This window comes from Rhinolophus ferrumequinum, chromosome 9 (assembly GCF_004115265.2).
Source record: "Rhinolophus ferrumequinum isolate MPI-CBG mRhiFer1 chromosome 9, mRhiFer1_v1.p, whole genome shotgun sequence".
Lineage (NCBI taxonomy): Eukaryota > Metazoa > Chordata > Mammalia > Chiroptera > Rhinolophidae > Rhinolophus > Rhinolophus ferrumequinum.
In genome coordinates, this window is record NC_046292.1 from 5,179,592 (window position 1) to 5,201,268 (window position 21,677).

General features: G+C 43.5%; 1 protein-coding gene across 2 annotated transcripts; it reads right to left on the bottom strand.

The window, feature by feature from the left end:
- Window positions 1-425: 425 nt before the first annotated feature.
- ERRFI1 (ERBB receptor feedback inhibitor 1) lies at window positions 426-14,294 on the bottom strand. Of its 2 annotated transcripts, none has more exons than XM_033113869.1 (4): window positions 14,126-14,294; window positions 4,229-4,422; window positions 4,048-4,124; window positions 426-3,184 (listed from the first exon to the last, which is right to left on the bottom strand). In XM_033113869.1, exons 2-4 carry the CDS (start codon window positions 4,348-4,350, stop codon window positions 2,007-2,009), a joined length of 1,377 nt encoding a protein of 458 aa, XP_032969760.1. In that variant the 5' UTR covers window positions 4,351-4,422; window positions 14,126-14,294; the 3' UTR covers window positions 426-2,006. The 2 variants fall into 2 exon arrangements, with proteins under 2 accessions (XP_032969760.1, XP_032969761.1); XM_033113870.1 differs by lacking the exon at window positions 14,126-14,294 and adding an exon at window positions 13,563-13,943.
- Between the last annotated feature and the right edge of the window lie 7,383 nt (window positions 14,295-21,677).

The following is a 21,677-nucleotide window of genomic DNA, read 5'->3' on the forward strand; positions in this document are numbered from 1 at the left end:
GAGAGCAGCTGGATTGTAGCTACAGGGCAGAGGAAACTGAGAACTGGGCGGCCTGCTGCGTGCCTTCACGGGAGGCATTCCAGCTTCCTCCTGCATCCCAAAGCTGCCAGGTGGACTTGCCAGCTCTGCGAGAGGCTGGGCAGGCTGGGGATGGCCTCACATCAGCAAGAAGCAGAGCCTCCCAAGGGCCCAGAGTCATCCGGACTTAGTCTTAAAACACCAAATGAGTCACATCAAGTCTATCAGAGCCGGTTTCTTCCGGTTCCTTCCCCTGGATGGGGCCGCCCCTCCCCAGATGACACCTGTTTTGATAGTAATATACCAGCCTCAATTCACATTCACTTTCTTATTAAAGGTAAATACAAATAGCTCATTTTCACTGTGCATTTGTATATTTAAACATAAATTGCTCAACTTATTTGTCATTTTAGGGAATGACAGTAAATTTCAAGTTTAATATGTTAAATTGCAGAAAAACAAATCTTCCCTTCTGCTTCCAGATGTAACGTTGTCAAATTACTTGAGACATAAAATTTTGTTAAGAGTTTAGGCAAGAAACATTATTAACGGTATCATAAATAAGTATTATAACTTTATTAAAATGAAAAGACAATATTCAAAATAATGCAACAAAAATGAATAAAATCCTTTGTCCAATACTGTACACATAATGCAGAAATCAGTGCATTTTTCTAAAGCACGTTTTTAACCTTCATTTAAGTTCATACTAAAATATAAGCTTTAAATAGCTCAAATAATATCATTCAGCAGTTTAAACTGTAAACAGTTTGTTGAACTGTTAAGAGAACATTGCAGTAATGTACCTGTGAGCACCTCCTCTCTTGTGCTTAACTATACAAGATAAATACACCGAAGCTGTGGGAGTGGGAGCGCCAGCCGTGTGTCTTGCTGCATCCAAGGGGAGCGGCCAGCTGTGCGAGTTTTCAAAGCAAACGATGCTGATGTGACCTCTGGTATTAAGACACACTGCGCTCTTGGTCAGAAGTGTTTTACTGAAAAAGCAGACAGTCCCCAGGAAATACTGAACAGGAACCAGCAACACAAGGCCAGCTTGTGTTGTGCTTGTTTATTAATACAGTCTAAAAAACAAAAACAAAAAAACCACAACACACATCCCCACACAGTAACTCTCAATCATAGCGACTCGCTTACGCCTGACGTTCTCAACACTGGCGAGCAGTTCGGGTGCCCCGTTTCTGTAAGGCGCATGTGACAGACAGTGGGCCGTTTCAGTGGGTGGAACAAAGCAGGAACTGTAAGGAAAATGTACTAATTCTCTGATCTTCTCCGTTTTCAAGATGTGAGACATGTACAGGTGAAAAATATGGTTGCCAAATAAACCGCTATCCCTCCCCTCAACCAAACAGGAAGCCTTTCGGTCTTGGGACGATTTTTAAACTAGGTAGGTAGAGAGCCACAGTGAGAACGTACACGCTGCCCTCCATGGAAAAGACAACTTGCAAAAATAAATGAAACAAAATATGACAGGCCAAAGAGCCAGAAATCTTCAAACTTACTAAGCAAAAATAATTTTTTTTTTTTATGATTTTGATCTAAACACTGCATTTTCCTCCGTTTGCTCAATTTTCAGTCTATCAGGAGCCATTCTCCAGCTTGAGTTTTTATCATTCTAAATATATATTACTCTAAGACAGTAACTACCTGGTTAACCTGCAACTATGGTCTCCGGTTACACCGCGAGTTCATCCAGAAGGTACCCGATGTATGCGTCTAGAAAGGCTTCCCCCTGCCCTCCCCGCCGTCACAGCCCACACACTGGGACAGACTCTTCTCCAGCGCTAAGGAAAGCAGGAATCCTCAGCGCAGCAGTACCTCACACCGGCTCTCGGCCTTGCTCTTTAACAGAGAGTTCAACTGTTTTGTTCTGTAACCTGAATCGTTTTCCCGTGCACGTCAGCCACACTGGAAAATCGCTGGAGAACCGTCTGCTCCCGCGGAACGTCTGCTGACCCACGAGCCACGGTCTAGGGAGACACGACGTAGGACGAGTGTTTCCGCTTCACGTGCCCCCCCAGATCCACTTTTGTTTTCGAGTCCAGCTTTTCTGTGGCTGAGACGACACTGCAGTCAGCAGGTAAGGGCTGGATTTGGGCGCTTGTTTCTTCTGCTTCCCTAAAGAATTTTTCGTATTTGTCCAGGTACGGTGGCCTCTCAGGTAGTAGGTAATAATGTGTTGAACTGACCTTCTTCCCATTTTCAATAATGGGCAGGATGCAGGGCACCTTACTGGCAGACCCTTCGCTGTTCTGTCTTTGCAGAGCTTTGCTGCTGACGTACTTGGGGTCGGGGGCAAAGCTCTGTGTGGGGGGCATGACCCCATTGAGGTAAGACGGCAGGCTTTTAGGACTCGGTGTGCGGGAGTTACTCCGTGACAGAGGTTCCCTTGGGGGCACTTTCGGAGGCCTGTCTTCATCACTGTAGGTGCTAGACGTGACCTCGGCCGACCACCTCCTGTAATCTGGCTTCACTGGCCTGGGAGGTATGGGCACCCGCGGGGGGACCTCAGGTTTGTCCTCGTCGGAGTTGGGAGAAGCTCTGTGTAGGTAGCTGGATATCCTAATGGCGGGCTTGTGAAAGGACCCAGCCGGGCCTGAGTGAGACCTTCTCAGTCTCCGGTGGCTCTGAGGCAGAGCAGGGTTTGCGCTGTGCGCGCCGGCGCTCGGCTCGGCGGCCTGGCTGAGCCCCGCGCCGCACGCCGCGGGGGCATCGAAATACGCGTAGTTGATCTGGCCGCAGCCGCGGAAGCTCCGCCGGCCGGGGACGTCGTACTTGAAGTCAGACAGTGTGCAGTCTTCCAGAAGCAGGTCGGTGTCTGAGCTGGTGAAGAACTCGACCTCACAGTCCGTGTCGTCCAGAGAGGGGCCTTCGGGGACGGGCAGCGGCGGCAGGGGCCGAGCGCCCCGCTCGCACAGGGCCGCGCAGGGGAACAGGGAGGGGCAGGTCTTGACGGGCGTGAGCGGAGGCGGAGACGCGCACACCGCATTGACCGAGAGTTTCTTCAGACCACATACGACCCGATCCTCTTCATGTGGCCCCAAATTCTCACCTGGGGGAATGAGCAGAGGGGGCAAGCTGGGCCTCGGAGAGGGGCCGTTGTCTGCGGAGCAGAGGCCGTTCATCGCAGCAGATGTGGAAGCGCGCCCTGGAACCAACGAGAGACGTCAGTGAGAGTCCCGCCGGCTCCCACCCGCGACCACAGCCCCGCTATGTGTGCTCCTACAGCTTCTGCCTAAACGAACAGAGCGACGTGCCGGCTGGAACCGAGAACACCCATGCAACAGCCACAGGCGTAATTGGAGGCTGGAGATTGTTAACAGCGATCTGGTTCAAAGAACAGATTATCTCGTCTCCCTCGGACATGTGCACGGCACACACCCACGCACCGCGGGCAGGTTTTGTGACATGTGCAAAATTCGCAGAAGATGAACAGCGTGTAATTTACATGAATACCAGACTGGGCCAGCCTAGTCATTTACTGTGCGACCACACGAGGTGCGGGCGTAAGATAAAGTCCTCACTTCAGTGCCATCGGAATACTGCGAGTGAGTGGACTTGTTTGCCGTGGGATAAGCAGCTCTTGATAAAAATCTAAGGCACATAATGGTCGCATTAAACGTACCATGTGGTGTATCATATACTTTTCTAAGTTTTTTAAATAAACGTTTACACTACTTCATCACTTCCGAACAGGCAATACTAGTAACAAAAGTGAGAGGTCTTGTCCAGTTCCTGAAAGTTAAGTGTGTTTCATAGGTGGGGTTAGAACTGAATTCTTGATTTGAAAAGATCACACTTCCACAGACAGATCAGTGAGTGGAGACCTGGTACCGGCGGTTTGAGAACTGGTTATCTCCAGGATCTGTTGCCACTAGGGGTCAGACTGTCGTTGGAAACAATTCAGGTCCTTTCCTCATTTAAAAAGTCATGCTGCAGGACAAGCTAACAGCCCAGACCACGCCACCTTCTGCTCCCAGGGCCAACTTCCCGGATTTGCAGAACACATACCGAGAGATGTTAGGTGCGCCTGTCCAGGAGCGTTCAGACTGTAGGCCATGGTTATTGGGTCAATATTGAAAAAGTTACTGAAAGGAAAGGAAAGACATCTTGGTCATAAACAAGTCGTGGTCCTACTCTCCATCTCATTTCAATATCCCAAGATTCCGGGGGCATGGGGTCCCGTACATACTTTTCAAACTCCCTGCGACTGGCCCAGTAGGACTTCATGTTCCCCATGGCCTGGCCATCATGTAGAAACCCAGTTTTCAACGGGACCCGAATCTCCTGAGCAGCCACTCCTGCAGAGGACATCGTGCCTTATTCTGGGATGACTCCACACTTGGGATCCTAGGGGTTTGTTGGTCGACTGGTAGCTTTCGTTCCCTAGACGGATAAAGAAGAGATGAGAGCATGAAGGAAACAACTCAGAAATACCCACGAATAGCTAATCTTGGAGAATTTGGGGGATGTTGGAGAGAAAAATTTAGTTACAGACTTTCACTTAATTCTGACATTTTTACACTCATTCTTACTTCTCGTGAGGATGTTTAAAGGTGGACGCCAAAAATACTGTTTTTCATAAATACTAATCCAAGATGTATGTGTTCAGCAAAGCGAGACATAATGGACCGCCCACAAAAGCGGGCCTCCTGGTGCAGACTGACACTTGCACAGCAAACCCTGCTCGCCTGCCAAAGCACACAGACCTTTCTCCAGCCTCCCGACACCGACCTCCAGTGTGTGCTTGCACTGGGACAGGAGCTCATCTTCCCCTGAGCTAAAAGAGGAATTTCAGAAACCACTGGATCCCATACTGCAGAACTCCTACTATTCGCTGAAACCTGAGGACACTTAGATCAGAGGAATCAGAGCTGGCACCTGAGTCCCCCACAGCCCAGCATTTATTTGGATTCTCTATTTCAGGGTTGGCCCTGGGAAGACAAATTCTCCAGTTATTACTTGTTCACAAGAATAAAAGAAATATATGAAGACACCAATTTCCATTATCTTGTAAAAATCAAGTTCTGCAAGATTACTGGCTTCGGTGGAGGCCTGGGACAGCTTCCTCCTCCCTTGTAGAGACAATCTTAAAGGTACATTCCTCACCTTGTCACCTGAAGTACCTAGAGGCCTGGACGACAAAGGCTAAGGAAGTGCAAGTTTTCTTAATCTAGGAGTTTCTCCACTTTAGGGACCACCCCCTCCTCCAGTCAGATGTACCTGTCTAGGGTCCCCAGAGCCTTTTAAATTCTCCTTTTCTCACTCACTATAGCATCAAAGCTAATATGTCAATTAGCATCGTGTTGGCTGTCTTCAGATAATTCATGTTTGCTCAGAATACAGTTAGGACATCATGTGTCAGCTACCTGTGTAACACTGACCCCTTCTGAGATGTATGCACATAAACTTGGTAACGCTTTCATTCTCACCAAACATTTGTGCACAGGTTTGGTTTCGTTTTGTTTTATGGACAAATCTGTCACCTCTTGCTAGACTGGGAGCTCAGATAAGCGGCTCCGTCCCAATCATTAATTATCCTGGGCACACTGGCAGGAGTTCAAGAAGGGAATGTTTGTTGAATGAATGTTTGTGCAATATTACCTATTACTGATAGCAATTGTACGTATGTAATGTGTAAGGCACAGGGTTTTTTCTTTTAGCTAAAGATCTAAACAAATACTTTGCAAGTGTTTATTATTTGTTTTTTCCACATAAGAAGGAACGGAGAGAGAGTAATGTTTCAGTGACAAAGTAGTGCTGGGTCTCAATTACTGAGTCTCAGGTTTTTACTCTTAAAGTCAGCTGTTTTGCCACACTAGGCAGAGGTAAATAAGTTTAAAATAATATTTCAGGTAGTCAAACATTATTTTTCTTTAATCAGTCTCTCAGATATGTGATTAAAAGGAGGGGGGAAAAACCCATCATTTAAGAAATCTAAGTTATTGGGAGGTCTTTTATTTTTTTTAAAGGTCGGTTTTTAGATTATTGAAACGAAGCAAATGTATTTTTCCCTTCTTCACCTGAATCCAGTAAAGCTATACAAAAATTTAAAAACCAATTTTTAGAAAAAGATCGCTAGGCTGTGTACTGAGTCTGGTGTTTCCGGGTGGTGTTTCCCAAGCACCCCACAAGCACTGGAAGGCTGTAGGGAGAGGATCGGTGGTAATTCAAAAATGAAAGGCCAGATAGGAAGGAGAATATGGTATTTAAGTAGTTTGAAAGCACACGTTTGAAGATGGTTCATCCAGATTACAGGAAAATGCTGCGGGGGATTCTGGAGGCCCAACCCCCACCTGTCTGCAGGCCAACAAGTACTACCAGCAATTACTGTGTGTCAGCCTCCTAATGCCATCTAAATCTTAGCTTTCAACAGAACGATTGTGTAACTATCGCCTCTGCTGAAATTGCCTCAGAATTCTAAACTTACATTTCAATGGTCCCTTAAAATTATTTATATGGTCTAGAAAAAAGTTATTTTTTTATTCATTGTTTCCATCACCTACTTGTTAGCTTTCTTAAGAAAAAAATTGTTTTAGTATAAAAAGAATTGTGTTCACTAAGCCAGCTCACTTCTGACCACAATAGTGTCTTTGTGTATTCATAGAAGGTGACCTGCCTCTACCATTTCAATGGGGAATTGTGAATGGGCCATGTTATGAAACCGTCGGAACTTCCTACTTGCTTGCATGGGAGAAGAGAGAAGGGCAATATAATTGCATGTTTTCTTCTTTTAGAAAATAACTTCAAACTGTACACTCAAAAAGGGTAACCTGCCATAGGTTTGGAAGCAAACTTTTAAAATGTATCCCTCAGATTGTATATGGAGGGTATGGAATCACCTGAAATTCTTTTACACCTCCCTCAGAACTCTAAGTATTCAATATATATGCTACTGGGGGCGAATCAATCAGTTTGGTCAACCTCAAGTTAAAAAGAAACACACTGCTTAAGTGACATTTAACTAATGCTGCAAGTGTTCCAAATTGTTTCCTCTTAACTGTAAACCTAGCTCTGCCTTATAGTTCATTAGAACAACTGCAAAAATCTATCGATGTGGGAAAATCAGTATCAGTACAGGATGGGATTGTGTTATGAAATGCAAACATGAGAGCTACTGCTAATCCAGGCAGCCTGGGACAGACCAGGATCTAACTTACCTTGGGTGTAACAACTTTCCTAAAATGCATAAACTAAGCTTTCACCTTTAAGTGTGTCAGAAACAGTTAAATCCCAGATGCGAACTACTTTTTCCTGTTAAATATCACTTGATTTATTTATTTTTTTTGATTCAAGGGGAAAAAAAGCACCCTAAAATCATTTCTCTTGAGATGGTCCTTTTGTTTTCTCTCTTTACCCCCATCACCTCCCTGGGTTCTGATCCACTTGTACAGCTTCAACTTTTCATCGACAGCCCTGAGCCCGGAGCCCCGACTCCAGCCCTGGCTCAAGCTTCCACTTAGCATTTCCTATTGTCTGGTGATCTGCTTTCCACTTGGATAGTCCTCCAGCATCCGCAACTCTACAAACCAAACTCCTCCTGTCACTTACTTCATACCCCCACCCCTTTCCCAAACCAGTTCAGGGTCCAAGAGGACCACACTTCTGGAGGCACCATGTTTAATCTGAGTTATAGCCAATACACATTCAGGTCCTGGGTCCTGTGGCCCTACTGCTACATGGTTTCTCCAATCTGTTTTCCTTCTGTTCACTAGACCACTTCTGCCCTGGGTCTGAAAGCAGCCGATCCATCCCACACACCAGTCCCAGATCAATGCTCCTGAATTACAGTGGAAGAGCTAAGAGCTTCCACGGCTTAATATCTAAATAAAAGCACCTCCGTCTGGCAGTGCGGCCTCTACTTCGAGGCCCCAATCTTCCCTTGTCGAGCTCTTGCTTCTCTTCCCCCCAAATCTGTCAGAACTCCACTCCTCCTCTACGGCCCTCTCGTAGACCACTTTCTCCACAAACCCGCGCAGCAAAGCCTGCTGTTCTTGGATTATTCTGGGCTGTGCCCCCATTCCTTTCCCATCCTCCAAAACTCCTAGGACAGGACCTGTTTGTCCCTGGAGATCCTGGCATCATTCATTTCTAACCAATATTTATTAAATAGATATTGAGAAAATATTCATCTCATTTTTAAAAAAATTACAATGAAAACTTCACATGTACTGTATGTAAATCAGTGAGGAACTAAGGGATAAAAACAAAGGATTGTAAGGGATAAACTTAATGTGTGCTGTAACAAGTTTAGGATATGTAGCAGGCAAGGAATTTTCATTAAATTCATTTCCAAAATCCAAAGTGGACAGTTTGCAAACTGGGTAAAAATTATAAGCTTAAACGGTTAACAATGTAACTTTCTAGACTGGTTTTTGTTACTGTATATTTACTTAAGGCAATCGGGAGTGCTTTCTGAAAACTACAAATTTCACCTTCTCTTACACACTACTCCTTCTGAATTACATAATGCACCTACTATGTTTTTGGTGTTAAAAACAAAACAAAAAAGCACATCGTACATTCTTTTATTTTTTTTTTTAATGTTCAAAATGGATTTTTTTTGCACATTCCTTATTAAGGTGAAATCACATGCCTTTACCTCGAGGCCAGTCTCTTTGAAACTTTTTTTAAAAAAACCAGGCTACCTTAAGACAGTAACCTAGATCTGCTCACCTTGCCTCCAGATCTCATTAATAAATGTCAGAAGCAATCCACAAGAGGAGGAGGGGCACATTTTTGTCACACAACTCATCCAGCTCTGCCCAGTGCTTCCTTATTTAAAAGTGTGATGTAATTTCCTTCTTTCAATCTGGTTTTAGAACCTGATTTCTGTTTATTCAGGGTGATAAATGGTCTTTTCAGCGGCATTTAACAATTACCTACCTAAGTATTCCCATACCCAGGGAGATACAAGGTAACTATATTTAGAGCCAAAATTTGTAAAAAGAAACCGATTAAGGAACATGACAAATCCTGATTTTATTTTTTTATGTTCCTTAGTGGAGTTGTATTTTACTGACAAATCCCATGATTTTAGATCCTCCCCAAATAAACAAACACAGGCATGCTTGCTTACCTTCCTTTTGAAAATGTCTAAAATAATCACGTTTGGGGAAAAAAAACAAAACAAACAAAACCCCACCACTTTTATTGTGATTCATGTCTAAAGCACTAGTAACCAAGCTGAATATTCAACTGAGCTGTTTCATAGAATTTCAAGTTTTATCAATAAGAAAACGTACTGATTTGATCCTCACCTGCACACTCAGTGTTTATCAGATGTAGTGTTGTGTGACCTATTTCCTGAAAACAAAAGACTTCAAAATCAAAGGCCCCCATTTGGTTTTTTCCCCAGGGTTTTTAATAGGCTATGACTTGGGGAAGGGGAAAAGGGTCAGGCAAGTTAGAAAAATTTCCTTCACTGTACCTTGCTACTGTGAAAAGCATAAACTGCCTTCACATCAAAAGCACAGGTGACTTACTATAATCCATCACCAAAAAAAAAAACCATAGGTGACTTAAAACATGTTTTATGTTAATAAATTGTAATTAAAATCCTCCTGCATGAATTCAACCTAAACTTGCTGGTTTCATAAAGATGGAAGAGTCCAGCAGGTGTGGATGGGCTCTTTTGTCCTCCTTAGCTCCACCCCTCATTCCTCTTCAACAGGCCTAGTCCACAACAGCCCATTTGTACGTGGTAAAAACTGAGGCAACAAGGAAAATAATTTATCTTCACATTGTCAAAATCAAAGCTAAGTGACATAATTTCTTGAATAATTTGGACTATTTTCTTGCTAAGTATTTTAAGAAATGGCCAGCTAACAAAAAACCTATTTGTTGAATTTCCATAGTTATCAATAGCCTTTTGATTCACTTAGTCTCCTACACAATTTTAATGTGACAGCAGATATATTCTTTTGTCCTTTGTAGTTTTCCTACAGAGTACTACAACCAGTAGCAACACACACGCGCGCGCGCGCACATGATGGAAAAATATTATTCCTTTTCGACACACATAATAGATTTCTCATTGTAAAAGACAGGTGAATTCTGTTCCAATTTTAATACCAAGCGCAATGGCCTAATGATGGATGGAAATCGGGTCTTTAAAATCTCAAATTTACTTAATGAACATTTAAGTCACCCAATGGGTAACTCTAGATTGTTATAATGAACATAACCAGTAAGAATAATAGCAAATTCATTGGACACTTATCTGACAGGCATTGTTCTAAGTGCTTTATATATCTTAACTTATTGAATCCTCAACAACCCTATGAGATGGGTTACATTGCCCCTCATTAACAGAAGAGGAACTGGAGGCAGTTAAGTAACTTAACTTGGTCAAGGTCGAGTGGTGGGGCTACTTAACCCAGGGAAGGCCTCTCACCACCACACCAGCTCTGCAGGCCCCCACACACTTACACCAGGGGAAGAGCTGACCCACTACAAAGCTCCAGTTCTGAGGGGAGCTCAGACAGACTTCTCTGGGGATTTGCAGCTTGGTAATAGTTTTTCTTGGGTAATCAATCCTTAGACTATGAAAGTTCCTGTTTTACTTCAACTCCCTCAAATGCTCCTGTAAAAGTTATTAGTTGCAGATTTGGCCTATGTATCCTCTAAAAAGGGTGGGTTAAAGTACTACTTTTACATTCCATGCCTACTTCAAACAATTCTTCGGAAGCCCTCAATCTTGAATGCCCCAACACCCCACCATCATGTATCCAACAGACTGGCGTATTTGACATAACATAAGCCTGTCTCGACCAAAAAAGGGGCCACGACATCTCCCGACAGGCCTCCTGGAACACTCGCACAGCATGCGTCCCAATGATGCCATTACAAATAGTCTGTATTTGTCAAGCACTCGACAAATTACAAAGCACTTTCTAATACATTATCTCACTTGATCCCCACAACATCCCTGTAAGAGGCAGGGATTATAATCTCCATTTTGCAGATGAGGAAATGAAGCAAGGCTAAACATCTTCCTGTTACTAGCAAAAAGGCCATCCCAGCTCTTCTGCCCTAGAACCCAGCATTTTCCCCACTCAACTTCCACGGCCTCTCCTTTCCAGTGTCTTCATTTCAGGCAACCACCTCATTTCTCCTCTTAACAGTTTATAAATGGGGAAACTGACGCAAAGGATGGCTAAGTGAAATGCTCAAGAGGTAAGCGTTAGTCAATTTCAGAGAGAAAAACAGGAACTCAACTCATAGTAGTTAACTGACAAATTCTTAGTGGGCAAAGATTAATTATTTTCACAAATGCTTATTCTGGACTAGATACTATGCTTGGTGACAGTGACATGGCTGCGGCCGGATGAAGCTTACTCCAGTGAGGAGAGCAACAACAGTAAGAAGCAAACAACACTTTCAGATGGTGGTAATTTCAGATTCAGTTAAGAGGGTAAGGAGGCAGGAGAACATACTTGCCCCGGTGGTTAGGGAAGGCCTCTCCAGGGCAACTTTTTATATTGAAATCCACAGCATGGAAAAGAGGCAGCCATGGGAAATCAAGAGAGCTTTCCATGCACAGAGAGTAGTATTTTTTAAAAACAACTTGTAACTCGTGGCTTTTCCCATTCCGTGGGCTTTTAATAAGAGCTATTGGAGTCTTCTAATCCTCACCTTCCTGTTTCCTCTGTTAAACTGTAATGTTTTGTTGGTACTTTGGAGTTGAAAAGGCTTCTTCATGTAGCCAGAGCCCCATTCTTTTAAAAATATAGAGGCCTGGAAGATTGGCCTTTTAGTAATACTGCCCAATTTTATGGTATAAGGAACTGGATTAAAGTATCAACAGTGACTCTGAATCGCAGAATCTTTTGTTTTCCTTCTGAAGTCTGAACCCCACACTAACTTTTCCCTGCCTTAAAACTACTCTTTTAAACTTACATTCAGAACCCTGAAACTCCCCAGTTTTATCTTCCTTCACAACACATGTGTTTATACTGTGCAAACAATGCTAGAATGCCACAACTGGATTTTATCTAGGGAGTTATTCATTAGCTTTTATCAAGTAGGGCCAAACACCAGCACCAAAGGATGCCACAGGAATCCTGATGATGAAGTAGCCACTCAAATTTATTCAGATTGAGAGCAGAGCTGTTTCTCTGGTAGAGGGAGCCTGTGACATTCAGATTCCTGGAATTACCCTTGGCACCACCCCCTCCCTCCTCTGCTCACCTTTCTAAAGCAACCCATGGTATGTGGACATTCAGGTCAGTTTCAAGCATGTTAGAGTGTACCTGTAATTTAGCAACTTGCTTTTAAAAGCTACCATCAGTATTAGCAGAAAGGAACTACTATCTGGTTCAACTTCTGAGAAGCAGCAGTTAAGAGTATTTTCACACAAAAACTCAAGTCTACAGTATCATTTTTAAATCTCATAGAAAGATTTTCTGCCAGTATCTTCTGCCAACTGGAAGTAGGAAAAACAATTCATTGAAACAGTAATTTTATCTATCTGTCAAAATATGAATAATTCAGACATTTCCTAACAGTCATAAAAAAAAACAGATTTGCTTTGCAACCCTTATCAGTGATGGATCCAATCCTGCTGAGCTTTAAAGTGTAAAATATGCTTTCGTGCAATTATTTATCAACCATCAACTATGTGCAAGGGTGCATAAGATAGAAGCTGGACAAGGCAGAGTTCCTGCCCTTAAGAAGTTTGCAATCTAATACACATTAGGTTGTATAAATCATTAGTCCAGCATCTCTATCACCTAGTAGCCAGTAGCCACTGGAACACAGAGGAAAATAAACTTGAGTGAAGGGAGGAGGATGGCAAATCGTGTCTGAAGTCCATGCTAAAACCTGTATGGATTTCTCTGTACATATTTCCTAATATCTGGACGAGAGCTTGGTTGCCAACATACTGGTCACAGCCAGTCAGCATGTTAACAAGAAACCAACTTTTATTTTGGTCTTAGCAAAATCTGGTCATTTCCTGAAATGGGTACCTTGCTGGTCTTTGGTCTGTTTAAATAAAACTTCACTTAAAACTATAATTACAGACATGCAAAAAAAGAAAGAAGAAAAAAAAGAAAAGCAGTTAAAAAAACAAACAGCAAGACTAGGTATGGTGAACTTAAGATGTTTCAGTCTCAACAAACGTATACCACTGCATTCTTACAGATCGGTAAAAGCTTAAAACTTTGCAGAACACTTGCTCTCCAGAAAAAAAAAAAAAAGCGTTTTAACCTCACCTTTCTTCACCCCTGACAGTTGCCTAGAAACCAGTCCTGCCCTACCTGTGTTGCAGGTGTACCTCAAGTCACCAACACATCTCTTTTAAAGCTACAAGTCTCTATTCTGACTGCACTTAAGTTTATGACTAACAATCTATTCATATTTTTTATCAGGTAGGAGACTGGTTTCTTTCAAGCAATGACGAAACCCTAATAAAGACTTAGCAAGGACCAATACCACACCAATCACGGTTCAGGAGTCATCTCATTTTATGATATACATATAAATACACACGTACACACGAGAAATACCCATGGAGCGCTCACGTTTGGAACAGAATTCTGCGGTTCCTTTCCTTTTGAAGCAGTATTTAGGAAGCTCGCCGCAGAGTCACATTTCTGAGCGAGGAGGAGGGCACGGAACTACTGGATGAATTAGAGAACACCGACTGCGGTTGACTGGCGTCGCGGGGACCAAGCAGTGGGGCCGCGGGTCAGAACTGGTGCCGCTCACCGGCCAGCAGTCACCCAGCGCAGCTTTTGGGAAGGGGCTTACGGGCACACGGTGCGCACCCGGGTATCGCAGCCCCCATTGTGAAGGAGGAGAACGCCCGAGGCCGCCGCCAGCCCGCGGGCGCAGGACCCCGGCTCGCCGCTCCGTCCCCTCCGCAGCGGTCCCGGTGCGCGGCCGGCGAGGCGAGGGGCGCCCCCAGGCCCATCTGCGCGCCCAGGCCGGTCCCTCCCTCCGATTCTCCGTCCGTCCCGGGGAGACTCCGCGTCGGGCGACCCTCTCCGCGCCGGAGAACCCGCCTCGCGTCGGGAGCCGCCCGCAGCCCGGAGCGGCAGGGGCGCGGCGCCGCCCTCCCCGCCCTCCCCCGCAGGCCCCTTACCCCCGCGGAGCCGCGGCTGCCCCACGGCGCTCTCCCGCGCATGTCCGTCCCGGCTGGCTCAGCGCCGCGGGCTCAGGGGCCCCGACACCGCGCAGGCGCCTCGCCGCTCGCAGCCGCTCGCTCCCCGCTCGCGCTCCTCGCTCGCACTCGGCCGCCGTCGCCCGACCGCCGCCGCCAGGCTTTAAGTAAGCAGTGACGTCGTCTCCCACCGCCCCGCCTCCCCCGCGCAGCCAATCCGGGCCGCGAGCTGCTTAAAGCGGCGATGCCGCGGCTGGGCTCGAGCGTGGGGTCCACCCGCGTCGCGCGGCCCTGCGGGGCCGCCTTTGTCTCCCCGGACGTGTTTCTGGGCCGTCGCAGCCCCGCGCCTCTCCTCTGCGGGACCCGAGCGGCCGCTGCCGAGGCCGGGAACGCCTTACACGGACTTTTCCCCCGAAGTGTGCGGGCAGCCGGGCCTCGGCAGTGGTTCCTGCCTCACCCCAAGGCGGCGCCGTGCCTCGCACGGAGTTTCCCGTCTTTTCCAGCCGCGGGGACGGTTTTTGCGTGTTTCCTCCTGTCCGCGGGCCGCCGCAGTGTGGGTGGGCGGAGGAACCGGGAGAAGGAGAGAGGAGGCTTCTCGGACGGGTCTTAGTAGGGCCGTGTCTGCCCCTCTGCAGGCCCCACCGTCACCACGAGGCCCGCGGGCCGCAGTGTGGGAGGGACAGCGAGGGGGCAGCGTGGGACAGTATGGGGTAGCAAGGGACAATTAGTGTGACAGTGTGGTGCGGCAGCCTGGGACATCGGGACAATGTGGGACAGCACAGTTCAGAGCAGGACAGTAAGGGGCCGTGTGGGACAGCTGGAGACTGTGAAGGGCAGCGAGGCCACAGTGGTGAGGCCCTTTGATCGGAGAGTTGGGAGGGTCTACCCAGCCACCTCCCCTCTGACCACATGTTTGAAAATCTGAGCCAGACCCTCGTGGCCGCTGATCCGGCCAGGGCCGCCCACGGGCTTCCAGAAGGAGCACCTTCACTCCCAACCTGGCGTTCCCTTGAGTTCCCAGTGTTGAGCTAGCTGACCTATGCCGACCTCACATCTCTTGGCATAGGGGCAGCCATTGATGCCCCAGGAACAAAACGCCAGCGAGCCCGTGGGAGGAGGTTTCTTGGCGCGCCAGTGATGCAACTTAGGCTTATAGTTTAACCGTAAAATAAATAATAGAAATGATAACAAACCAAGAGTAACTAAAGTAAGAAAAAAAGCAAACAGACAGAAACCCTCCAGTTTTAACTAGAACAAATGCCCTGAATTGTCCTCTATTGAGTGGAGGCCAGAGACCTCTCGCTGACCTCTTTAGTCTCCGAGGAGCCCCTTCTTGCATTTCAGCAATAACGCCTGATAGTTGTACATTTCGCACTGCCTAATGGGGCTAGTTTAACATATTGAATGGGAGATTCCAACCTCAGTATCAGGTTAACTATTAACTTCGCACTCCATGAAACCATTTGCCTTTTCTACCCTATTATTTACTTACATTCTCCTGAATTTAATTCAAAGGCCTAATTTTGAATCCAAGTCCTTAACACACACACACACACACACACACACACACACACACTCCTCTGAAGTATCCCTTTGCCCTCTTTCAGTTGCAAGATAAATGAATGTTTAGCAGAGATAACGCTATCCTTTCTGACCGGAGGGTGGGGGGGGGGGCTCCTCCTGGACTGCAGAGAGGCTTTGGGCCATTTTCATGCCTAGTCTACTTGTCAACAACGGTAATTTCACCTTTTTGTTAACTTATCTTCTTACTTACTGCCATTCATTTAGTATTATTTTAGGATGATGGAAATTAGTCACAACTAATTGCTGGTTTTCTTACCCAATTAACTAGGTTTTTTGATTCACAGAAAATCCCGCCCCCCCCCCCTTTTGGTGTCATTTATGTTGACGGCTTACCCATATGCTGTTATCAGTGTAAAAAAAGGATCCGCGGGAAAAGTTGCCAGAGAACATCTTTTCAGACTTCACAGTGCAGCATTTACTGAATGGGGACCTAGCTGAGCTCAAGTTTCTTCCGAAAGGAACCCTAGTTACGCTACTTCAAGTTGCTACAATACAGGGGTAATTTGCGCTGGCCTTACTGGCATGCTTTTACATCTCCCTGTTCATAAAACAGTGATAATCACCAGAGCAACCATCAAACACACCCCTTCTTTAGAGAAAGAAGATCAACAGGATACTTACTATATGGTTGTGAGCTGCATGATGTGCTAATGTTTGGGTAAATTGTCAAAAAACATGAAATCACATGAGCAATATGTGATTAACCTGATTTTTTTTCTTCTGCTCTATTTTAATCTTGCAAAACGAACATCATGATTTATTCATTTGGGGGGAATCCAGTTGTAGCTGATCGCCTACTGAATTTTGCCTACAGTTATAGTCATGTAATGTGGCTCTCTCAGCTGTGAAGGAATTACATGAGGAAACTTATACCCCACAAGTCTTTTATCTAATAGTCTACTAAGGATATTTTGTAATACTATTGATATGTCAATAATAGAGTATCCGGAGGGAATTGAAAGGAAAATGCTAAGCAACTTGAAATATTAGCAAATTGCATTTATCAAGTGATCATTCATTGACTTCTAACGGATTAGAATACTAGTTTGGAGGTTTAGGGAAAAAAATATTCTCTTTGTATTGCACCTAACTTTTTAAAAATTATCTCCAGTAAGAAAGAAATTTAAAGTCGGACAATGTTTATGTTTTTTTTTAATATCTCTCGTAGTCCATTTAATTTTGAAGCCACTTTCCAAGAAATTTATATTAGCTGATTGTTTTTCACATTGAACCCCCTCAAACATCTTAAACATTAGACTTACATCACATTGACCCAGATTGTCACTTTGCACTTGCCCTTCTTTCAGTGTAAGAAGAAGCTGTCCTTGGAGTGAGAACAAGGGGAGGTTCTGGCTCAGAAACCTTAGACTCTGCTTTCCTAAGGACATTGCTCCTTTCTCTCCTCTCCGTCATCCCACAAGTCATGCAGAGCCGTAAGCATGCTGGACAGGCACCTTTCAACGCTTCCAAATTTATATTTTGATACTATTTGAATCCTGCAGGCGTGTACACATTTTGGTATTTATTCTTCTTGATTATAAGTGATTTTGTGTTCCTCCTTTTGAGCAAAGAGATATTTTAAAGTGAGACACTTTCTTTCTGCATTACGCTTAGTCCTAGAGCCTTTACTTTTGTTCATTCACAATATAAATGTAACTATGCACCTTTTTTTTTTTTTACTAATTTATAAATAAGTGTGCGGTAAAGAAATACATAACAATGGAAGAACTGCATTTCTTAGAGGTCAGTTTGTTAGTATGCCACTTTCTGTTTTGGAAACATCTGGGCACAGATACATATATTTATATATCCAATAAACTTTGTTGATTACTTTAAGACACACATGCTGATAAGAGCCAAGATTCATTCATGAGGAATGCCTCATCACAATCGAAGTCTGCACTGAGCTTTCAACTTTAGCAGCCATTTGAAAAGTGGCACAGAAAAAGATTTCTTTAAAATTTCCATTTTCCTTTATGTAATTAGGGATACTACACCCCCTTCCTCGCTTTTCCTCAAAGAAAGAGAGAGAGAGAGAGAGAGAGAGAGAGAGAGAGAGAGCAGGCTGGTTTTAATTTATCTATTGTTTTATTGTCTATTGTTTTAAGTGTTAGCTTAACTACTTTTTCTTAGTATGTGTTTTACAGAGGCTTTTTGTATAATTGCTTATTTTTAATTAAGCCACTTTTCACTTAATGTTTCCTCAATACACATTTGATACTATTGGTGATTATTGTATTTCTAGTTCTATTCCGTTTCTAGAACTTATAACCATCAGAATTTTTTAGGGCCCCATAGATACATTAATTTAATATGTACATGTTTACAAGACATTTTTTTCAAATTTCTTTTAAACACTAACCTGAGTTGATCTTCAAATGTTAACATTACATTTTCTCCCAAGTAAGTGCTGTATTTCCTATTAGCTGGCCAGTAGGGGGTGCTCTAGTCCCTTGCAAAATAAATAAATAAATTAAACATTAATGTAAACTCTTCATAAGAGATTTCAGAAATATATTTCACTCCTTTATTGCCACCAACACAGATGAAATATGTTTCTATAGATGCAAGCAAATAGTTCAGCATATGTATGGAAAGTAAAATTGTTATATTAAGAAAAGGAAACTTTGAGATGTTTACTTCTTTGAATTTAGTTCTAAAATAATTTGGTATTATTTTACCAAATGGATCCCTTGGTAACAGATACTTTCCTTCATTCTGGATAAAAGAAGAATAAGAAAAATGGTGCAGTGATGGAGAGCCCAGGCTCTGGAATCAGAGGGTTTGGGTGTGAATCCCAACTCACTGGCTGTATGACTCAGGCAAGCGACTTAACCTCTTGTAAGCTGGGGATAACTGGTTTTTACTCCACAGGGCTACTGGACAGAGAAATGAGGTTATACATGTAAGAGTGTTTAGAACACGGCCTGGCCCCCAACAGGGTTTGATAACTGTTAGTTGTTTTTATCAATATTGTTATTCTCATTGTTATCGTTCTGTATTCTTTGAGAGATTTTTGAACACCTTTCATTGCAAGATTCCAAAATTCTCTACTGCTTATTAGTATGCATGATTTGTCAAGGAGGTTGTTTCATTAAATTCCAGGAGCATAAATGATTTAAAAGATAAAATGTCTTACTTTATCTGCAGTATTTCCACTTAAGAGGCTATAAAATCTTAAGCCAAAGAAAGGCATCTGTCATAGTAAAATTTCAGGCACCAACAGTTCTTGGGGAGATATGCTATGAGCAGGGAGAATCTTCTAGCATCTCTCAAGGGAAAGTAACAAGTAGCCTTATGTCTAAGAGCATTTACTTATAAGCCCATACTCATAAATATCCACAGGCATGTTTCCTTTAAAAAAAACAGATTTAATTTGTGCATAAACTTAAAGTGCCTGAAGAACTTTTCAATATGAACAGCTTCCCACATTCTCTGGAATGCCAAGACAAAGGGACCTACCCAGCGACTAGGTACAGTAGCATTGAAAAGAACTGAACAAGTGCCAACACTTCTTGGTATTTCTAACTTCATTCATACATTTATTCATTCATCCATCAGTAAATATTTATTGAACTCCTACTACATGCCAGTCCACCTTAGGTACCCAGCAGTGAGCAAGAGAGACACGATTACTGTCCTCAGAGAACTTTCAGTTGTGGGGGTTATGGATGAGCACAGGGGAAGTGGGGTATTATGGTGGGATAGGGGGCTGGTGGTATGCTATGTGTATGCTGTTAGGACAGGCATCAACCCAGGCCCGGGGGAGTCAGGAGAGCCTTCCAGACCAAGTGATGTCTTCCGCAGTGGGAAGATGAACGGGGACGACGAGGAGCTTGGCCAGGTAAGAGATGAGGCTGGACAGGTTCAACAGAGCCCCGATTTTACTCGACTGTATAAGCCCTGCTAAGAAGTTCAGACTCTGTGCTAAAAGCAAGGGAGCCATTGAAAAAGTCTGAAGTGGACAGTGACATGTTTAAGTTTCTGAGTTAGAGAGGTCACTCTTGTTGCCATAGGTATTGTGTGACCAAAAGAGTTGTAATTTGGGGTTGGGGGTGCTACGTTGCCTTCTTAGTTCTGACTTATTATATTTCTGGCTAGGGCACTGGTTCTCCTAACTCTGGGACATGGAGGCTTGAAGTAATTATGAAGCAGTTGAAAAACAAGAAGGGGGATAGAGAGAAAGAGAAACAAATGCAGGGTTTAGTCAGCTCCTTGGTCTTTACACACTTACGGTAACAGGAGTGGTGTCTGTGGCTTGTTTGGGGAAATACAGGTTGATGTGCCTGGTCTACAATTAATCCTTCGGTATCTACAACATTGGCCAAGTTACAAATCCCCAGTGGAGACACCACGAAAACTGAGGGCTTTAGGTTTAATATTCCTTTTATCAGGGAGGATGTGAAGTTAAATCTGTTACAAAGGTTAGATGAATGTTGGTTGATACTTGAGTTAAATTTTGCCAGTACATTTGTCACCAGAATTTCTTTTGAGTTGTTTCTGACCTCTTCCTTAGTCAATCAAAGACTATGGAATTTAATTTCCAGATTATACTTTTCTTAAAATAATGATTGTGAATGACCCGTATTTTAAAGGTGGAAGATTTTTTTTCCCCTATAAAAAAGCATATTTGACTTTGTGATTAAGACAGTTCCTATCCTTCTGTTGTAAAGCACGTGTGATTATATCATTAACCTAAGGATGCTGTGATTAATGAAAGCTGTTTAGGAAAAAAATGGGACAAAAACGTAGTTTTCACTGATTAAGAAATTTAATAAAATCTACCCCCTATTAATGTATATTGGCATGTCCGTTAGAGGGCACCTCACGATATCCAGGGTAAGCATTATATTCATTCAACACATTCTTGCTGAGAGTCTACCAGACATCTGATGGTTTCTATGTTTTCAAAGTAAAATTCAGAAAAATTTCCACTCATTTGAGCTTTCTGGTTGCTTGTATTTTAAGTTTTCTTTAACACTTTATAAGCATTTGCTTCATCTCATTAGAGTATCTGATCCTTTACTTACTATTGTTTATTTTCTGTTTCCTATTGTTGACTCTCTTGGTCATAGGTACAAGCTTAAATTGTAGGAGGGAAGGCTTGGTGAGTGCAAACAGCCTAACTGATACAGAAATGCAGAAGAGTCTTCAGAGCAATTCTGTAGATTCTACCTCCTTAGAAATCTTGAAGAATCAAACGAACTCTCTAACCAGTATTTTCACTAGTACGCTAGACTAAGGAAATAAACATAAATAGAGAAAGCTATTTTCCCAAAGATGTTCAATGCAGTTATTCATAATAGTGAAAAACTGGCCTGTTAGCAGGACAACTGGTCAAGTAAAATACGGATTATCTATTCAGCTATTAAAATGATTTTGTAATTCGGAATAGTAACTAATAACAGCTAGCACTCTTATAGCATTTACTAAGAACCAGGCACTGTACTAAGGCTTTATATATATGAATTAATTTAACTTTCACAACAACCCTATCAGGTACATGCTATTACTATGTCCAATTTATGACAGAGGTTAAGTAATATGCCCAAAGTTACAAAGCTAGTAACTGTGGATTCAAACCGAGGCCATTAGTTTACTTTTCACAACTATAAATTCTCCCAGTATCATGTTTAGTGAAAAAAGTAGAATACAAAATTGAATACGGAATATCCTCATGTGATCCATTAGGATTTTTAAATTTGCTAGTGACAGAAAACCCAACTCAAATTTGTTAAAGAAAAAAAAAAAAAGGAATTCGGTGGTTCAGTAACCAGAAAGCCTAAGGGTGTATAACTGTATGTACTACTTTATTCAGGTGCTCAGTGTCCCCCGGATCAGGACTTTCTTTAACTTGTGGCTTTGTCCTCTTTTGTATTGATTGTGTCTTGTGATTCCTCAGTGGCATGTTGGCTGCCAGCAGCAACAAGAGGTTAGATGGCTGTAGGGG

Coding starts and splice junctions, on each gene's coding strand:
- ERRFI1 (XM_033113869.1), bottom strand. CDS start 4,350: ATGTCCTCTGCAGGAGTGGCTGCTCAGGAGATTCGGGTCCCGTTGAAA. Junction 4,125..4,228: donor AGTCGCAGGGAGTTTGAAAA/GTATGTACGGGA, acceptor CTTTCCTTTCAG/TAACTTTTTCAATATTGACC. Junction 3,185..4,047: donor GGCGCACCTAACATCTCTCG/GTATGTGTTCTG, acceptor CGTTGGTTCCAG/GGCGCGCTTCCACATCTGCT.